This window comes from Panthera onca, chromosome B3 (genome assembly GCF_046562875.1).
Source record: "Panthera onca isolate mPanOnc1 chromosome B3, mPanOnc1 haplotype 2, whole genome shotgun sequence".
NCBI lineage: Eukaryota > Metazoa > Chordata > Mammalia > Carnivora > Felidae > Panthera > Panthera onca.
The window spans coordinates 114671928-114690855 of NC_138344.1; the positions used below are offsets into that span (position 1 = coordinate 114671928).

The following is an 18928-nucleotide window of genomic DNA, read 5'->3' on the forward strand; positions in this document are numbered from 1 at the left end:
TATGGAGGAGGAAGTTGGGAGGGCTTTTTTTTTTTTTTTTTTTAATTTTTTTAATGTTTATTTTGTTTATGAGAGAGAGACAGACATAACATGAGTGGGGGAGGGGCAGAAAGAGAGGGAGACGCAGGATCCAAAGCAGCCTCCAGGCTCTGTCAGCACAGAGCCTGATGCAGGGCTTGAACTCACAAACCAAACTGAGAGGTCAGGACCTGAGCTGAAGTCCCTGCTTAACTGACTGAGCCACCCAAGCACCTCTGGGAGGGGTTGTTTTGAATGAAAGTTCATTGGAGAAAAGCAAAAGTTCCGGGTGATGATGATTTCTCATTGGCTGAGTTACAGGGGTAATCAGTTTCTTGTAGGAGATGCAGTGTTCATCTTTTGGGGCCTGCCATTGAGGATTCTTTCCACTGAGATGTTCTGTTAGGGGTCTGTGATTGACCGTTCCTCCTATAATGGACGTGGAGTGGTAGGGCTCTCCCTTCCATCTGCCCCTTCTACCCTCCTGAGTGTACTTTAGTGAGGCTTCTCTTAATTAATTTTCACACCTCAGACTCACAGTCTGTTAGTTACACCTTGTGTGTCACAAGGACCCAGTCACATCTTTCTTCAGAAAGACCATTTAGATCTTTACCCCTCAATTACTGGTGAGTGTTTTTCAAGGAACTGTGGTGTTTTGGTGGGTTTAGGCCATCACCTCGGCTGCTCTCTGCCACCATCCATAGCTAGAAGTTGACAACAATTATTTCCTTTCGGTATTGCAGTTGGATAGTGCCTCTGTGAGTAGCAGCGTCCCGTCGAGCACCTGGGAGAAGGACGCTGCCTGACTGCTGTTGGGTGGCACATGGCAGAGGCTGATTATTTGGGGCTTGGGCAAAGACACCCCAGTGACCCTGTGTGTTCTGGGAGCTGGCAGAAAGTCAGCCCACTGCCTAATTCTAGGTCACATCCCCATTCTGCATTTAGTGACAACCTTCCTTTCCCATGTTCCTCCAGGAAGATTTTCAGTCTTAGCTGAAAATGCCTCTGACTACTCTTAGCACTCAGAGATTAGTGAAGGAAACTGTCTGTCTTCCCTTCCCCCTGCTGCTCTGGGAAAACGTGGGCTCACTTGAGATATGAGCTGAGTCCTCTGGGCACCGGTAAACTCACCAGTCCACACTCTTCTCCAGACAGGAATCGCTGCAACTTTTGTCAGATGTATCCCACCCCCATGTTATACTTTTGTAGGGCTTGGGGTAAATATTTTCCTGCAGGCCTTGGTAATCAAGGAGCTTTGTAAGAGGGGAAGGACAAACCAGAGTTTGGAATCCAGACTCCTAATGCTTAGTAGCCATGTAACCCCAGACCCATTACTCAATTTTCAAAGCTTCAGTTTCTTCATCTGAGCAAACCGAGTATTTTACCACCTTCCTGGTAGAGTGAGAAAATTAAATAGGATGGCAGCTTTAAAGTGCCCACGGTGGTGCCTAGTGATACATGTTAATTCTCTTCCTCTCTTCTACCCTGTTGAACAACAGAAATCATTAAATTTGTTTTAAATTTAAATTTGTGTTTCTTGGAGGCCTACTGTGTGTGCTTGGCACTGGCCTTGGCATTAGGAGTTACCAGTAGAGTCTGAAATGAAACCACAACTTGGATCTTTGTGCCCGAGTCCAAGCCAGACTGCTAATTACTGCCTGCTTATCGGTTTCCCTTCTGGAGTTGGACAGTGCCTTAGGCCGCAGGCTGGGGCCTTCCTGCAGAGGACTAGCATGCATCCTTCTTGGAGGTGGGGAATTCTGAGGGGGGGAGGGCAAACATATGTGCAGTTTAGTTAGGTCATAGGATGAAGGAGGTGAGACCAGGAAGTAGTGGTTGCTGAAAAAAAAAGAAAAATAAACATCATCCACTTTCCCTTAACTCTTTCACTGCCACTCTCAAGGAGTGCATAGTCACATTTGTTCCTGCACATGGAGTGGCTTGGCTCCTAGCTCTGCTGTCATCCCACTCTCTTGTGGGCTCTGCTCTGTAGGTCACCGCACTGGGTGGGGCAGTTCAGACACCAAGTGGCCCAGGCCTGGAGGGAGTAGGATGAAGGCCAGTGGTCCTCCAGGCTGCCCTCTTTTTAGCAGCCATGACAGGAATTGGAGGGGGGGGGGGCGGTGTGCAGCCACAGCTGGCAGCCTGTTCCCCTGTGTCCTTGAGCTGCAAGAACAGGAGGAGGTAAAAGGGTAACAGGCCATATGGAGGCCATTTGTCGGTCAAGAGCAGCCCATGGGGAAAGGGGCTGGTGTTGCTGAGCTGCAGCAAGGGGAAAGCAAAGACCCCCCAAAGTGCTTGTCCTGCTCTGTTCTCTGCCTGTGCTCTCTCCGAATGGCCAGACCGTCCTGAAACAACCTTCTTATCTTTGCTAAAGCTTTGCCCTACCCCATTCTGAAAATTGGAGGTAAGGGTCTGGTTAGCTATGTGAGAAGGCGTGTACCTCACATGTGCCAGTTATCGTGCAGGCATCTTGTAGGTGAGCAGTTCTATCATGCCTCTAAAACACTACTTGGAGGTGCATATGCCTCTCAGGGACTAAGGCTCGAAACAGTTTAGGCATTTGACAGGGTTGCAGATGGGGCCCCTGGGTCAAACGTAGATTCATCTGGCTGACCTCCAGGACCATGCTCTGACCTGTCATGGCCCTAGTCCTGTCAGGCTGAGAGTATATTTTCATGGCATACACCAGATTTAGAGAACATGAGAGGCACCATGCAGAGGGCTCCTCTTTGCTGTTGTCTGTTCTTGCCTCATGTCGAATCAGAAACCACATGGCCCTTTGCAATTAAAAACATGACAGTGCCTTGAAATGTGGGCAGAATTTTGCAAGTCAAAGCAGTTTTCTACTAAGCATCTACGAACTGCCAGATTCTATGCCAAGATCTGGGGATACAAAAATGAGCGGAACAAATGCTTGCCCTACAGCTTGGGTGGGTGAGTGGGTAGGTGGGGATAGTGGAGAGGTGGGGGAAGGACTGACCTGTGAGAAAGTAATTGTTGCAGAGACAACGATGTGGTGGTAGTTTATAGAGAAGAATGAAGATGTTATGGGAACACAGAAGAGGAATAATAAAGCTACTGTTTATTGAACACTGAGTGTGTGACAGACCCAGTACCAGGCGCTTCACCTGTGTAATTGTGATTAATCTGCTCAGCCACCCTGTGAGGTAGACACCTGTACTTTAGTATCCCTATTTTACAAGCAAGGAAACTAAGGAATGGGCAGATGTGCCCACGCCCCACACGGTGGGTAGCCGTCGGCAGCGTGACTCAGTGCTCCCGCTCTAGGCCCATGTTGATAGTGCTACCCTGTGCTGCTTTGTCCTCCCTGGCAGTGCCCTTTGGAATGGTTTTCTAGAGTGGGTGACCTTCGAACTGAATCTTGAGTGGTGGGTGGCATTCCAGCTGAGCCATGTGCTTTCAGGTCAGGGTTTAGAGGAGAGAAACAGCACTTCTTTCGAAATGACTGAGGGTTTGCTGGCTGCTTCCAGGTTACGGGAGTAACCTGCAGTGGGCTGCAGTGAAGAAAACATTCCCCCTCATTGGCTCTGAAGCCGCTGGCTGGCATTTCCCCTTTCCTGTGAGGCGGAGGGAGAGAGTGAGGGACCCCGACCCAAGATAAGACTGACAGGCTCTGAAGCCAGACCCATTTGTGAGTTACTAGTCTTCCGGAGCAGGGCTTCCCCTAGGTCTCTGTGGGGTTGGGGTGGGAGGGTGCAGTGGGGGTGGGGGATACGGTAGGGGAGTAAGGAGGGGCCTGGGAGGAGCAGTGGGGGCAGCCTAAGCCATGGGCGGGTTCCCCCTTTCCTCCAACGCCCCAGCCCCAGGGCCACACCCTGGGAAAGGCCTGAGCTGTGGCAGTCTGGCCCTCCCCCAGTGCGTGGGAAGTTCTCATGAGAAAAGGGATCCTGGCTGGACAATGGCTTCCTGTCTGACTGCTGGGAAGGTTTGTCTTAGAGGAGAGGAAGGTTGCAAATGGCATGAGAAATTGTCTCTCCCCTCTCGCTGCCGCCTGTTTTAGACTTCTGACTATTTGAGTGGGGGGTCAGGAAGGCGGAAAGCCAGGGAAGTCCATGGACAGAAGCAGCCCTTGGGTGTCTCTTAAGTAAGTGAACTCCTCCTGCCTGTTTCCCTGTTCCCACTACACACCCAAGGCAGGAATCTGCCCAGATGGATGCAGGAGCTTCTGTGCAGACACGATGCTTTCCTCAAGCCTCTCACGCCTTGTGCTCAATTTAAAGCCTCCATGGCTACATGTAGGACTTTGATGAAGGAACCTTGAGTAGGTGGGTGAGGCCAGCAACTCACCCAACTCAAAACAAATTTGCAAATGTCAGAAGAGACCTCAGAGGTCATCTGGTTCAGTACCATCATGTACTGGAACTGAGGCTCGGAGAGGCCACTGCCCACAGGCAGTAAGTGAGTACCCTTTGTCACTGGCCTCCCTTTTCAGGATGTGGATGTGGGAGGAGAACCTGGGCCCGCAGACCCTCTGTTTCTGCCCAGTGCCGTGGAGAGGGAAGTCAGCCTTTCGGGTTCACACGTGACTCTGCCCCTTTCCTGCTAGGTGGCCTTGAGCAAGTTTCTGAACTTCTCTCACTCTCACTCAATTTGCCCATCTGTATAATGCTGTAATAATATGTTTCTTACAAGGTCTTTGTGAAGCTTAAATGAGTTACACATGTAAAGTGCTTGGAATGGCACTTGGCATTTATAGTAGATGGTTAATAAATATGAGCTGTTAGTACTGAGATTTTTAAAGGAGGCTTCAGAAAAGAAAACTTTTCACTATAGTCAGATGTGATTATTACCCTGCACCCCTGCCTCTTTGCATTTGTCTGGAATGCCCAGTCCCAACATTCTTGGGAGGTTTTCATGAGGAGAATCACCTTCTCTTTGAGCCTTTTCACACTATAGTATGACTTTTCCTTTCACATATAGAGTAGCCAGGTGTTCCAGAAGCTCCAGGCCTAGTTTATCAGGGGATGAGCCACAGAATGGAACCTGGTGTCCTGCCCTCCCCTGCAGGCCCAGGTCAGCTTAGTGGTCAAGCCTGCAGCCTAAGAACCAGAGTAGAGTGCCTGTTGAATCCAGCATCATTATTTACAAATGTGTGTTTTGGGGCAAATTACTCAACTCAGCTGAGCCTCATTGTTCTTAGGAGAAAATACAGTCCCTGCTTCATGTAAAGAGAGAACTCACAAGAGTGCCTGGCACATGTAATAATCTATTTGCAGTAATTATTACTTTCCTTGTTTTATGTCCAAAAAACAAAAACCCCAAACTGCACATTTGAATACCCTTTTTTGTCTGTTTTTACCTTGCTTTTTTCTCTGGCTCCGCTTATAATAAACCGTTGAGGGCTACAAGTAGAAATTGGACCTTCACATATCAAGAAGGGATTTTGAGAGCAAGCACATAAACAGTACCTTTTAAAACAACCTTCCGGGGGGACGCCTGGGTGGCTCAGTTGGTTGAGCTTCCAACTTCAGCCCAGGTCATGATCTCACAGTTTATGAGTTCGAGCCGCGTGTTGGGCTCCGTGCTAACAGGCTCAGAGCTTGGAGCCTGCTTCAGATTCTGTGTTTCCCTCTCTGTCTGCCCCTCCCCTGCTCATTCTCAAAAATAAACAAACATTAAAAAAAAAAAAGTAGAACAACCGGCTAGGCCCCTGGGCGGGGGGAGGGGGGTGGGGGGGCGGGGGGGGGGGCCTCCTGCCCCTGTGGCGTGCTTCTGAACCTTTCCACTGCTTTCAGATCGCCAGACTCCCCCTCTGACTCTCAGACAAGAACTCTTCTCCTGGATCTGTGCTGTCCAGTACAGTGAATCCAAGCCCCATGTGGCTACTGAGAACCTGAAGTGTGGTTAGTTTGAGTTGAGATGTGCTGACTTAACTATGGAAAAAAAAAATTAGATATCTCTTTAAAATAGAAAAATTTATATTTTATATAAATTAGGTTAAATAAAGCAGATTATTAAGATTAATTTCATGTGTTTCCTTTTACTTTTTCACCATGGCTACTAGAAAATTTTAAATTACCCATGTTGGGGTGCCTGGGTGGCTTGGTTAAGTATCTGACTTCAGCTCAGGTCACGATCTCGCGGTTCGTGGGTTCGAGCCCCGCATCAGGCTCTGTGCTGACAGCTCAGAGCCTGGAACCTGCTTCAGATTCTGTGTCTCCCTCTCTCTCTGCCCCTCCCCCGCTCACGCTCTCTCTCAAACTCTGACCCTCCCCTGCTCACACTCTGTCTCTCTCAAAAACAAACATTAAAAAAATATATAAAATTACCTATGTGGCTGCATTATATTTCTGTTGGACAGTGCTGCGCTGGATGTGTGATATCCATCCATTCCTTCCTCCCATCCTTATTTTTTCTGATCCTATTTCTCTTCTTTGCCACTGGTTCTTACCTTCCTCTGGTTGCCAGCAGTGCTCCTTACCAGAATTAGATGGTCTCTGACAAGGACGGCCCAGGCTAATAGAAGAGTTCACCTTTTAACACTTCCTTCTTTGCTTTGCATTAGAGTTGGCCGTGTGTGAGTCTGTCCTCTCTAAGCTTTCTGAGGGCACAGTCTTGTCACATTTACATTTATGGCCTCCTAGAGCAGCCTGTGGAGAGATGGAGGCTCTGAGTTACAACCAGAGACATTTACAATTCTGCCTCCGTGGTGTCCCTGATTATTACGACTGCTGTGTTGGTGTGCTGGGTTTGGGGAAGCCTTTTTCTTCTCCCCTTAATTCCCAGGAAAGCTTTTCTCCAGCCATCCTTTCTTTGGATGCTTTGATTAAGCACCTACTTCTCTGTGCTTAATGTTATGTTCTAAATGCTACTGCTCTGATTTTAGTCTAAAACTACATTATTTCAAACTTGTGCATGAACACTGACCAGTTTCTTAAGCCCTCAGTCAGTGTTTTAGAGCATGGTGTTTTCTTGATAACTGACGTCAGCCAGAATCTCTTTTGTTGAGTCTTTTTTTAAATGCACCAGGTATTTAAATGTCTATTTGCCTTCCTCACACTGACCTTCACACTCCCTACTCCTCATACCTCATTTTGAAGGGGCTCAAGTGCTCGTTCAAGTGTGTTACACTGAACAGTTTGATCCGGGGCCCTCTCCTGGAGCTCATTTTGATTTGCTTGTTACGGAATCTTATAAAGTTGGTTTTGTTTATTGCCTCCTCCTTCTAAAAGGCTGGTCCTCAGGACACAAAAGCAAAGCCCATTTAGAAGGGCTAATCAAGGGTTCTTGTTTTCTACTGAGGGTTGTAGGCTGCAGTGACTTGGAGGTGGAAGGATCAGCCAGCTTATTTTGCATCTTCTCTGTCTGCATCCTCCCCAGCTGGCTGAATCGTCTTTCTCTGAGGCCCCTGAAGAACTACTTTGCTGCTTCCTGTGCTTACTGGAGGCCTAAATGGTTGTAGGAGATAATGGAAAGCAGAGAAGGAAGCTAAGGAGAAATAATTGATATTTTTCCTGTAAAATTTCTATCTTCTGGCTTTCTCCCTCTCTTTTTACAATTACGCGGCTTGACCAAATCAGATGAGTTCATTGTCTTCTTGCAGTTTAGAACAGAGCTTAAAACTCCCTCTGAGAACCTTGGGTTGTCAGAGAGAGAGGCTGAGATTAAGATTAAGGTAGCTTCTTGCCCAGGATGGTGGCTTCCAGAAGCCTCTGGATGATTATTTGCTCTTCCTGATGTTCTTCCATTTCTTGTTAACCCAGGCATCACTGAGAGGGTCCTTTTGAACACCTGCTCTTTTATAAAACTTTTTTTTTTAATTTTTTATGTTTATTTATTTTTGAGAGAGCACGAGCAGGGGAGGGGCAGAGAGAGAGGGAGACACAGAATCCGAAGCAGGCTCCAGGCTCTGAGCTGTCAGCACAGAGCCTGATGCGGGGCTCGAACCCACAAACCACGAGATCAAGACCCAAACTGAAGTCGGACGCTTAACCAACTGAGCCACCCTGGCGCCCCGAACACCTTGCTCTTTGCCACAACTCTCCCACTCTGCTGTTTGCCTGGGCAAGAAGGCCATATTTTTTTCTTGTGTTCTTGGTGTCTTAACATGACCTTGCCCCCTCCCCTCCCTTTTTTTTTTAACCTCCATAGCCTCCTTACTTCCCTGGACCGGGGGCAGCCTCTTTGCAATGCTGAGCCCTATGCATTTGACTGGTTTCCTTTAGCCTTCACAGATAATGTGAAAGAACCTATGTGCATGTATTTGACCATACTAGGGTTGCTGTACTGTTGACAAACTTTAAGGCTCCCTCCAGCTTTGTCCATCTTTGATCAGATTCAATTCTTCTTATAATTCTCCCCTTCTCAGGACCCCTCAGAAGCTTCCCTTGTCCTTTGAACATGTTACAAACACCTGTTGCAGTCAAGACTGTCTGCAAGATGGTCTCATTGCTTGTCACTTTTTTTTTTTGCACTAAACTTTCCTTATGCTAGGTGATCTCATAGGTTTTCTAGATTTGGGCTTTACCGGCAGGAATACCAGCAGCAGGAGTGGCTTTAGAATCTGCAGCTTTTCCTCTGAGACCATCTTTCCCAGCACATTGGACCTGTGAGTGGGTCCTGCCTGCTTTCGGAAGCTGCCCTGGGGTGCTCAGCATTAATTATGCTGAGGAAATGACCCAATTAGACACAGTGCTAGGAGAGCCAGGGGATCTGTGGCAGCCTTGTTGCCCTGAACAAAAGAGGGAAAATGTAAAGAGTAAAGCAGTTTACAGAGGTTCCTTTGGAAATCCAGCTGGACAGCTTTTTGAACTAGTTGGCCAAAGTTGCAAGAGGCACCAGGAGTGTGGTGGGTCTGTCTTCCTCCTGTTTAAGACTTTGGGTGAGGTAGGTGGCGTGGGAAGAATCTGGAGAAGGCGTGTCTCTAGAGGGCACTGGGGCACTTACTTGGGCTCATCTGCTAGTTTCAGAGAAGCTGCCCAGACCTCTTCTGTGCATCCCTTTGGCACCCACCCTGGCGTTATTGTCTGATAAATCTTTATAGATGAGTCTTTTCTCCCCATCTCAGCATACATACCTTGAAGGCAAGGAGCCATCATCTCTTTTTCGACATGACTTACCCCCCAGCCTGGCTGGCAGTCTGCCTGCTTACTGGCAGTCTTTAGGTTGAAGGGAAGTGGTATTTGATAAGAGGCTGTAAGGGCATCTCTGTGCAAGGGAGCGGTGGGCAGTCTTGTGAGCGGGAGAGGGTTCAGTCAGGCTCCAGGTCCGTTAGAGGAAGTGGAAAAAAAAAAAAACCAACAGTTCTTATTTTCATACCGATGTTCTTGTGATAATCAGGATGGGGGCAGGATATTTGTCAGCAAAATCAAATGTCCTTTGGAATTTTCTATCTTTTATATTAGTAAGGCTTTTGGAAAGTTGAAGTTCATGGTACCTGGCCATCCTGCCAGCATGTCTTCTCCCCCAGACTAGCCTTCCAAACAGAATTTCCTTTAGTGCCCCTGCTGTGTATCTCCTGTTAGGGCTAAGCACACCCACAGTCCATTGCCTGACTTTTAACTCTGCAGCATCAGTCTAGGATTGGAGGTGCAGGCCATGGAATCAGAGGTCACCCTTCTCATCAGGCCGCTTAGACCTTCCTGTTCCTCTGACTTACTGCTACAACTCATCTACACCAGGGTTTTCACCACACTTGGACTCCGTTTGCCTAACTGACCTGTTTGAAAGGAGGTGACCAGGACATGCATACTTCTTAAAGGCCCACTCAGCTCCTGGGGTAGAAGCAGTGTCTGCTGGTGGAAAGAGCACAGGTTTTAGAGTCAGAAGACTCGACCCTGCTCTCGGGTCTGCCCTTTACAGTGCCTTACGATTGGCTAAAAGTCATTTAACTTCTGTGGGCCAGTGTCCTCATCGACAAAGGGGAGTAATGATAACTAGGTCTTGGAGCTGTCAGAATAAAGGGATAGAAGGTGAAGATGCTTTTAAAGCTAAATAGTCTCGCCTGAGCGAAAGCTGTGGGCTTTACTGTGGGATGGAGACCAGTGCTGGCGGGGACTTCTCCAGTCAGGAGGAGGGCAGTACATGGGGGCTTGGGAAGGCCAGGAAATCCATCAGAAATCCCCTCTCAGGCCACGAAGGCGCATTTTTATCACACCATGGCGTCTTTTCTGGTATTGTTATCAGAAACAGGGCTAACGTTTCCCTTGCACAGGTTGACAGTGTTTTACCACCTTTCACTCTGATTCATTGTGTGTTTCAGTAGGTTTTATCAAAACCATATGATGTGCTAGGTCTCTGAGTTCACGACTGTCAGAGTCTGTCACTCCCTCATGGGTGTGGTTCTCCCAAGGCACATACAGAGCAAGAGGGGAAATGTTGCAAGCAGCCAGACTTTCCCTGCAGCCAGCGTGCTTCCTTTTGTCACTGGCAACCTGAATTTCCAGAGTTTGGCCAACAGCCTTTCTAAGAGAATGGCTCTCAGATCCTTCTGCATTTCCTGTCCTCCTCAGCAGCATGGACAGGATCCCACTGGGAAACCTCACTGCTGTATCCCCACACACTCTCTCTCTGTCTTTGCAGTGTGTTCCCTACCCCCGGAGCCAGAGAATGGTGGCTATATCTGCCACCCCCGGCCCTGCAGAGACCCCCTGAACGCGGGCAGCGTCATTGAGTACCTGTGTGCTGAAGGCTACATGTTGAAGGGTGATTACAAGTACCTGACGTGTAAGAATGGAGAATGGAAACCAGCCATGGAGATCAGCTGCCGTCTCAATGAGGGTTAGTCTGGCAGATGAGAAAGGGGGGCTGCTGGGGTCCTGCTTCCTTTAAGCTGATGGGAAGTGGCGCCCACTTCCTCCAGAGCACCTGTGCTGTGGGCGGTGTAGCTCCTTTGATGCCCCTCAGCCTCCCTTCCTTTGGGATTTCATGTCTTTGTAAAAGACGTTTGGGGTTGCTGGTGCGTGTCCCACTGCATTTCAGCTGAGCCACCGAGGGGCTTGGTAGCTTTATCGAGGCATCTGTTCTGCTTTGTAAAGTCTCTTTGATGCTTAGGATCTCTCGTTTGCCCAGCCAAGTGCTGGTGACCTTTGGCCATGTTCTGCTAACACCTTCTGGAGTGTCTCTTTTATATTATTTTTCTTTGAATGGAAATGGACTGTTTGTTATAGAGCTACAGTCCAGCTGGACAGAAGACCCCTCCTGCCTCCTCCTGTCATCCATGACAGGAAAATCCAACTGTCTGCAGGAAAGTATGTGTCCTACAGCTGTCTTCGTGCCTCACACTCGGGCTCCTAGACCATGACACCCTAGAGACGGATGGGGACCAGCCTGAGATTTGCAACTGAAGTTACAGGGTCTTAGAACAGGGGATCACAGCCCAGTTCTTACCAGTTTTCCTGCCATATGTGGGGAAACATGGGTGGGACCTAGGATGGTGGAAGGCTGTGTCCATGCACATGGTTGATGCCTACCAACCTGCTACTGAGGACAGGATCAGAAGTGGTTAGTAAAAGCCAGATCTCTAGGGGCATGGGAGGTTAGGTGTGAGATGGTCCTCAAAGGTCTGAACTGAAGAGAATTTTAGATTCGAGAACAGGATGGGGAAATGACCCCTTACCTTATGTGTAAAAGCTGCTCCACACTTAGACTACCAAAATGGCCATGGCCATGGCACCGTGCAAGGGACCTTTGACGAGATCAGCTATGGGGCTCACATGTTATGGGTCTGGGCACAGCACCCTTCTGATGATGGTTTTATTTCTGTAGACAAAGATGCCCACACATCACTTGGGGTCCCCACGCTGTCCATAGTTGCTTCCACTGCCAGCTCCGTGGCACTCATTCTCCTCCTCGTGGTGCTGTTTGTGCTGCTGCAGCCGAAGCTGAAGTCGTTCCATCACAGCAGGTGAGGCCCGTGGTCGGGGGCAGCGGGCATTGCCATGAGGCCTGGCCTTTGACTGCAGAGGGGTGCTTGTGGGCCTGGCAGCCTCTTCTGATGTGTGTGCCTAGGGGAAGGGGAGGGCCCTGCCATGTGTTCAACTCCTGGATATGCCTGGCACTGTGCTTATCATTTTGCTTATCATTAGCTTAATCCTCATTGGATCACTGCAGATAAGGAAGCTGAGGCTCAGAGAGATTAAGTCAAGGTCGTGACTCCTCTAGATGATGACCACCTGGAGATTTGAACCCAGACTTGTCCAACCCCCAAGCCTTGTCATTTGCCCTATACCAGTGGCTCTCAAAGTGTGGTTCCAGCAGCATCAGCATCACCTGGGGACTTGTTAGGAATGAGAATTTTCAGGCCCCATCCCAGACCAACTGAATGAGAAACTCTAGGGCCGAGACCCATCCATGTAGTTTCATAAGCCCTCCAGGTGATTCTGAGGCAGGCTCTGTTTGCGAGCCACTGCCCTGGCCCCCTAGTTCCCAATCCTGACTGCACATAGAGGCATCTGTAGGGAATTAAACACAAATACCAACACCTAAGCCTCTATCCCCAGACATTCTGATTAATTTGGTTTGGAGTGGGAGCCTAGCATTAGTGTTTTTTGTTTTGTTTTTTATTTATTTTTTTTTTAATTTGTTTTTTTAATGTTCATTTATTTTTGAGGGAGACAGAGCGTGAGCACGGGAGGGGCAGAGAGAGAGGGAGACACAGAATCCGAAGCAGGCTCCAGGCTCCAGGCTCCGAGCTGTCAGCACAGAGCCAGATGCGGGGCTCAAACTTACAGACCGTGAGATCATGACTCGAGTCGAAATCGGACGCCCACCCAGGCGCCCCTGTTTTGTTTTTGTTTATTTTTGAGAGAGAGAGAGAGAGAGAGAGAGAGGGAGGGAGAGAACGAGCGGGGGAGGGGCAGAGAGAGGGGGAGACAGAGGCTCCAAAGTGGGCTCTCTGCTGTCAGCATAGATATGGGGCTTGAACCCATGAAACGTGAGATCACGACCTGAGCCAAAGTTGGACGTTTAACCGACTGAACCATCCAGGCACCCTGTGGCATTAGTGTTTTTTAAAAAGCTCCCAGTGGTTTTAATGTGCGGCCAGGATGGCAACCACTGTGCCATACTGTGCTAGAAACAGAGGAAGTGGGGGTTTTTGCCCACCTTTGTCACTTTCCTTTTTTCAGTTGAGTGCGCTGCCCACAAGTCGTCCCAGACTGGGTAGATGGGGGAGGGGGTGGCAGTGGTGGGGGACTGGCCCTGAGGGTATCCCTTAGGGGAAACTCTGCCCCAGGGCTGTCATGGCCCCCTGCAGTTTTTTGGGCTGCCCCGGCAGCTCCTCATTCCCCTGAGAATAGTTGATGTGCACTCACAGCCCTTTATCAGTCACTGTCGTCATCCACAGGCACAGAGGAACAAGCTAAGTTGTGTTAAATCAAACGCTTCCTGGTCTGGAATTTACAGACCAGGCTCAGGCTAAGTTTCATCTTTGTGTAGTTGTGTGATTTTTCTTTCTTCTTTCTATTTTGTTTCTTTCGGGGGCCGGGGTGGGGGGGCAGGTAGTAGCTATTTGTTTTTTCAAGGTTGTTACACAGTTCGTAGAATGAAGAGGAACTACTTGAAAGAATTGGCTATTTCCATGTAAAGTCAAGCTGATCTGTTTGTTACTTCATCCAAATTAGGGAGTATTTTCCCTTTGTAGTTACCTGGTAAGTGTGTTAAAAGTAATTGGCTGATTTTGCCTGACTTGAGTGGAAGAAAGATTTGTTTGTTTGTTTGTTTGTTTGTTTGTTTATGGGCCCTGTTCAAATTTTGTACTGTGTTACACATATTACTTTTTTTTAATTAAAAAGTTTTTTTTTTTAATGTTTATTTACTTGAGAGAGAGAGAGACAGAGAGAGACAGAGAGTGAGCAGGGGAGGGGCAGAGAGAGAGAGAGAGACAGAATCTGAAGCAGGCTCCAGACTCCAAGCTGTTAGTTGGAACTCACAAACCATGAGATCATGACCAGAGCCAAAGTCAGATGCTTACCCAACTGAGCCACCAAATTAAGGCACCCCTTAATTTTTTTTTAATGTTTATTTATTTTTGAGAGAAAGAGAGACAGAGCATGAGGAGGGAGGGGTAGAGAGAGAGGGAGACACAGAATCTGAAGCAGGCTCCAGGCTTTGAGCTGTCAGCACAGAGCCCGACATGGGGCTCGAGCTCACAAACTATGAGATCATGACCTGAGCCAGAGTCAGATACTTAATCGACTGAGCCACCCAGGTGCCCCCACGTATTATATTACTTTTTAAACAACAACAACAAAATGCATTTTGAATAACAGAAGCTAAGCACGTACTAGAATGCACAGTGCTTTCTATGTGACCTTGCCATCAGTTTCCCTTCCTTCCAGAAACCTCCAAGCACTTCTGAGTACCACTTCTGTCATCCTCACAGTGTCTATGCCATTTGAATTGGTAGCATAGATTTTATCTGCAAGTACAGATGAGGAAATTAAGAGCTAATAACAGTCTAGCAATAGTAATGTGGTCCAGTCATGGAGCTTCTGTGTGTTCTGGTGTAATACCCTGAGGAGAGCACAGCATCACAAATGATACAGTGTTCCAGGCAAAAATTGACTGGAATCTTAATCCCAAGGAAACAATTAAGTCCGGACTGTGGGCTGTGGGACATCGTAGGAGACAACTGGCCTGGATTCTAACAAAAAGTATCCTTGTCATGAAGGAGGAGCTATCGTGGACTGTTCTAGAGGAAAGGAGATAGAATAGGACTAACCGCAATGCATGAGCCAGCCCTAATTGGGTCCTCGAAAACAAACGAGACTGCAGCCGAAACAGATCTATTTTGGGGTATTTAGGAAAATTTGAATGACAGTATTATACCATTGTTAAATTTCAAGGAGGTAATAATGTTGCAGGTATGTAGAAGAGGTTCTTCGGAGGAGTGTGCTGCTGAATAATGTTCTATTTAGCCATAAATAACTTACTTTCAGAATGGTTCAGGACAAAAGTGTGTTCATATCAAAAAGTGATAAAAAAAAAAAAAGGTGTTTGCATAAATAAATCTCACACAAAGTTCAGTAAAAGAAGCCAGATACACATACACATATGTACACACACATTCATTGTATATCCCATTTATATAAAGATCAAAAATACGCAAAACTCAACTGTAGTGTTGAGGGGTTCATTTTAGGCAGTAAAACTATTGAAATAGAAAGCAAAAGCCTGATTGTCATGTAAGTTAGGATAGTGGTTACTTCCGGTGTGAGGAAGTAGGAAGTCATCGGGACAGGAAGCAAGGGTGTGTGGGGTGCTGGCAGCATGCTCTTTCTTGACCTCAGTAGGGGCAGTACCTTTGGGATAAAACAGTAAGCTGTATATTTTTCTATTTTGTGTGTGTGTGTGTGTGTGTGTGTGTGTGTATGTTGTAATTCACATATAATTTTTTAAGTTAAAGGTAAAAAGGCAAGCGGGGCACCTGGGTGGCTCAGTCGGTTAAGCGTCCAGCACTTGGTTTCAGCTCAGGTCATAATCTCACGGTTCGTGGGTTCGAGCCCCACATCGGACTCCACTCTTGTGGTGTGGAGCCGGCTTGAGATTCTCTCTCTCCCTCTCTCTGCCCCTCCCCCCCGCCCCACATGTTGTCTCTGTCTCTCTCAAAATAAATACACTTTTAAAAAATTGAATAAAATAAAGGGCAAGTACAGTAGCTGAGTCACAGGAATAGAATTCTTCACATTTTGACTCCGGCGTCCCAAGACCACAATGCTTCTTTTCCCTCTCCTTTTTTTAACCACTGCTGCATGGAAATTTAATTCACACACCACACAGTGTGCCCACTTAAAGCGTTCAGACACTATACTCACAGATATGTGCAAGCATTACTCTCTTACTTTCCTGTCCTCCCTGTGCTGCATAATGGCTTTATTTCTACGTCTCTAGGTTCCTAGTTTTTACACCGTATGAGAGGGCTGGGTGCCTGGGTACCCAGAGGGTAAGAGCCCAGGAACTGGATTCACATCCCAGCTTCTTCCCGCACCAGCTGTGTGACTGGGCAGGGTACTTGACTTCTCTAAGCCTCATCTGCATTCTTGGTGAATCTGTACCTGAAAGGGCTCCCCTGCGGGTTCAGTGGGATAAAGCGCTTAGTGCTGTGCCTGGCACGTTGTAAGTGCTCAAAACTGGTTGGCATTGTTGGTGTCGTCGTTGGTATCTATTTCTTTGTGTATTTTCATTCTTTCTTTGTCTTTTTCTCTTCTGGATGCAGGCGCGACCAGGGAGTATCTGGCGACCAGGTTTCCATCATGGTGGATGGAGTCCAGGTTGCGCTACCGTCCTACGAGGAAGCTGTATACGGCAGTTCCGGTCACTGTGTGCCTCCTGCTGACCCCAGAGTGCAGATCGTGCTGTCAGAAGGGTCTGGGCCCGGTGGGAGGAACGGACCAAGGGAGCAGCAGTTGCAGGACCAGGGGGCCTGTTCCTCTGCAGGCGGAGAGGAGGAGGCCCCGGGCCAGTCTGGACTATGTGAAGCCTGGGGCTCTCAGGGCTCAGAGACTGTGATGGTGCATCAGGCAACCACCTCTTCCTGGGTGGCCGGCTCAGGGAACAGCCGAGTGGCATACAAAGAAGCCCCAGATTCAGAGAACAGTGACATACAAAGCCTTTTATCCCTCACATCGGAGGACTACACAGATGGTAGGTGGTCTGCACTGATTGTGAATTATGAGCTGCTCGAGGGCCTTGCTGGGAGTGAGGAGGGACTGTGAGCCTCTCTCATAATTGGGTATTTGGAGGCAAAGGAAGATAATACCTGGGGGATTAGCCTGCAGAATAAGGCCTCACCCTCAGTTCCCGGCAGGGCTTTGGGCTCTGTGTAGGAGACTTTTGACTGTTGTCTGTGAATCTTCGTAGTTTAGAGTTTCCAAAACTATTTGTGGTCACAGGCCTGTGCTAAATCAAAGAGAGGACAGCTGGCTGGAGGCAGGAGTAGGGTCTGTTCTCTTGTGATGATTTTTATGTTCCTGAAAGGACAGGAGTGACAAAGAGGTATGGGGTCATGTTACAGAGAAAACTGGAGCCAGTCTTTCTTGCTCGGGATTCAGCAGTTTCATTTTCAACAGGACCGTGCAAGTCCTGTGCTAGTTGGTTTTCTTGCACTGTGTCAGTTAAACCTCACAGCGATCCTGAGAAGTAGATACTATTACCATCCCTATTTTACGGATCAGGATACTAAGGCCAGAGGAGGTGTCACTTGCCCATTGGTAGTAGCTGAGCTGGGATTAGAGCCCGTGTTTATAACCCCACAGTGCCATGCTACCTCTCAGGTGACTCTGGGTTCTTGGTGGCAAGCCAGCCATAGAAGGAAATTGCCAACTCCTGACCTACCTGCCTCTTCTGGGGCCTGGAGAATTGAATATCGGGATTGACTCTGTCACTTTAAAAAATATCTTTATATGAAACCCCCGTGCTTTTCAGGATGCAGGCTAAACCTAGAGGTTTCCCTTTTGACAGTAGGTTTCTGCACTTACCAAGCCCCTCCGAAAACCAGTGAGGAAGACTTATGTGCCCTGGAGGTCCTGGGTGCCATTAATGTCTGAGTTTGAGAGTATCTGAAAGCAGAGAAGTTGGAAATTCTTGAATGCAGATCATATTTAGGAGTTTCCTGAATCAACAGCATGCCTTCTTTCCTCTTGGTGGGATATAGAGCTGGGAAGGGGCCGTTACCTAATTGACCTGCGTTTAAAGATGGAAGCCAGTGACCCAATGGACAGCGAGCTATGCATGTTATGTGTCTGTACATTTTTTTTTAAAATATTTATTTATTTTTGAGACAGAGAAAGAGAGAGAGCATGAACAGGGGAGGGTCAGAGGAAGAGGGAGACATAGAATCTGAAACAGGCTCCAGGCTCTGAGCTGTCAGCACAGAGCCCGACGCGGGGCTCTAACCCACAGACCGCGAGATCATGACCTGAGCCGAAGCCGGACGCTTAACCGACTGAGCCACCCAGGCGCCCCTGTGTCTGTACATTTTAAAAAAAGGTTTTTTTAATGTTTATTTTTGAGATAGTGAGAGACAGAGCGTGAGCAGGGAAGGGGCAGAGAGAGGGGGAGACACAGAATCTGAAGCAGGCTCCAGGCTCTGAGCTGTCAACAGAGCCCGACTTGGGACTTGAACCAATGAACCACAAGATCTTGACCTGAGCTGAAGTCGGACGCTTAACCGACTGAGCCACCCAGGCGCCCCTGTGTGTCTGTATGTATTGACACAGGTCCCAAGTGTACTTCTCAGCCCTTATCTTTGCTAAGGAGCCCTGATGGTGCTTGCTCCTCTCCCTTCTTCTCCTCAGTACCTTGCTTTGTTCCATTTATTGAACAAACATTTTTGAGAACCTATCTTGTGTCTGGTGCCAGTTAGATTTCTGAGATGATAGAAAGTAATTTGAAACATGCTGTCTGCCTGCATGGATTGTCTTGGGAAGATCGGGCCTATATTCAAGAAATATGGAACCAGGAGTTGTAGGGTCTGTGTCAGTGTGAGGGGCACAGAAAACAAGATACATCGGTCATTGCAGACTGCCTGTGCTGTCTGAGGCTGACAGCACCGTAGGAAATCAGGACCATGAGGCATCCGTGTAACCCGATGGACATAAAAGGAGACCCGAGACCCAGGGAAGGAAGTGAGTTATTCGGTATCACACAGCTGGTGATTGGCTCTAAGGAGGAGGTAGGACCTAAGCAGGGCTCAGCAGCCTCATAGGGTGAGATTAAGGATAGAAAGAGAAGCAACTAGACCAGCAGAGTCAAGGCAGACAGGAGATTCAAGGTGGTGGGACCAGAGGGGGTTTGAATACTAAACATTCAGAGTTTATCACACAGGTAGGGGGAGAGATGAGCAAGGAAGGCCTAAAGAAGGGGCGAAGGGGTAGACTCCTCTAGAAGGTATGAGTGAAACATTTTGTTTCTTCAGACCAGGGCCTGCATGGGAAGCATGCAGTGG

The 18928-nt window shown here is 48.1% G+C and overlaps 1 protein-coding gene across 4 annotated transcripts in view; it reads left to right on the forward strand.

Moving 5' to 3' along the window:
• Positions 1-18928, forward strand: part of SUSD6 (sushi domain containing 6) — a 96083-nt gene that overhangs the window by 74479 nt on the left and 2676 nt on the right. For all 4 annotated transcript variants that reach the window (XM_078448086.2, XM_078448087.2, XM_078448088.2 and 1 more), the window contains exons 3-5: positions 10564-10761; positions 11749-11887; positions 16199-16626. In XM_078448086.2, coding sequence (XP_078304212.1) covers positions 10564-10761; positions 11749-11887; positions 16199-16626 — 765 coding nt within the window. The remainder of the gene's footprint in view (positions 1-10563; positions 10762-11748; positions 11888-16198; positions 16627-18928) is intronic.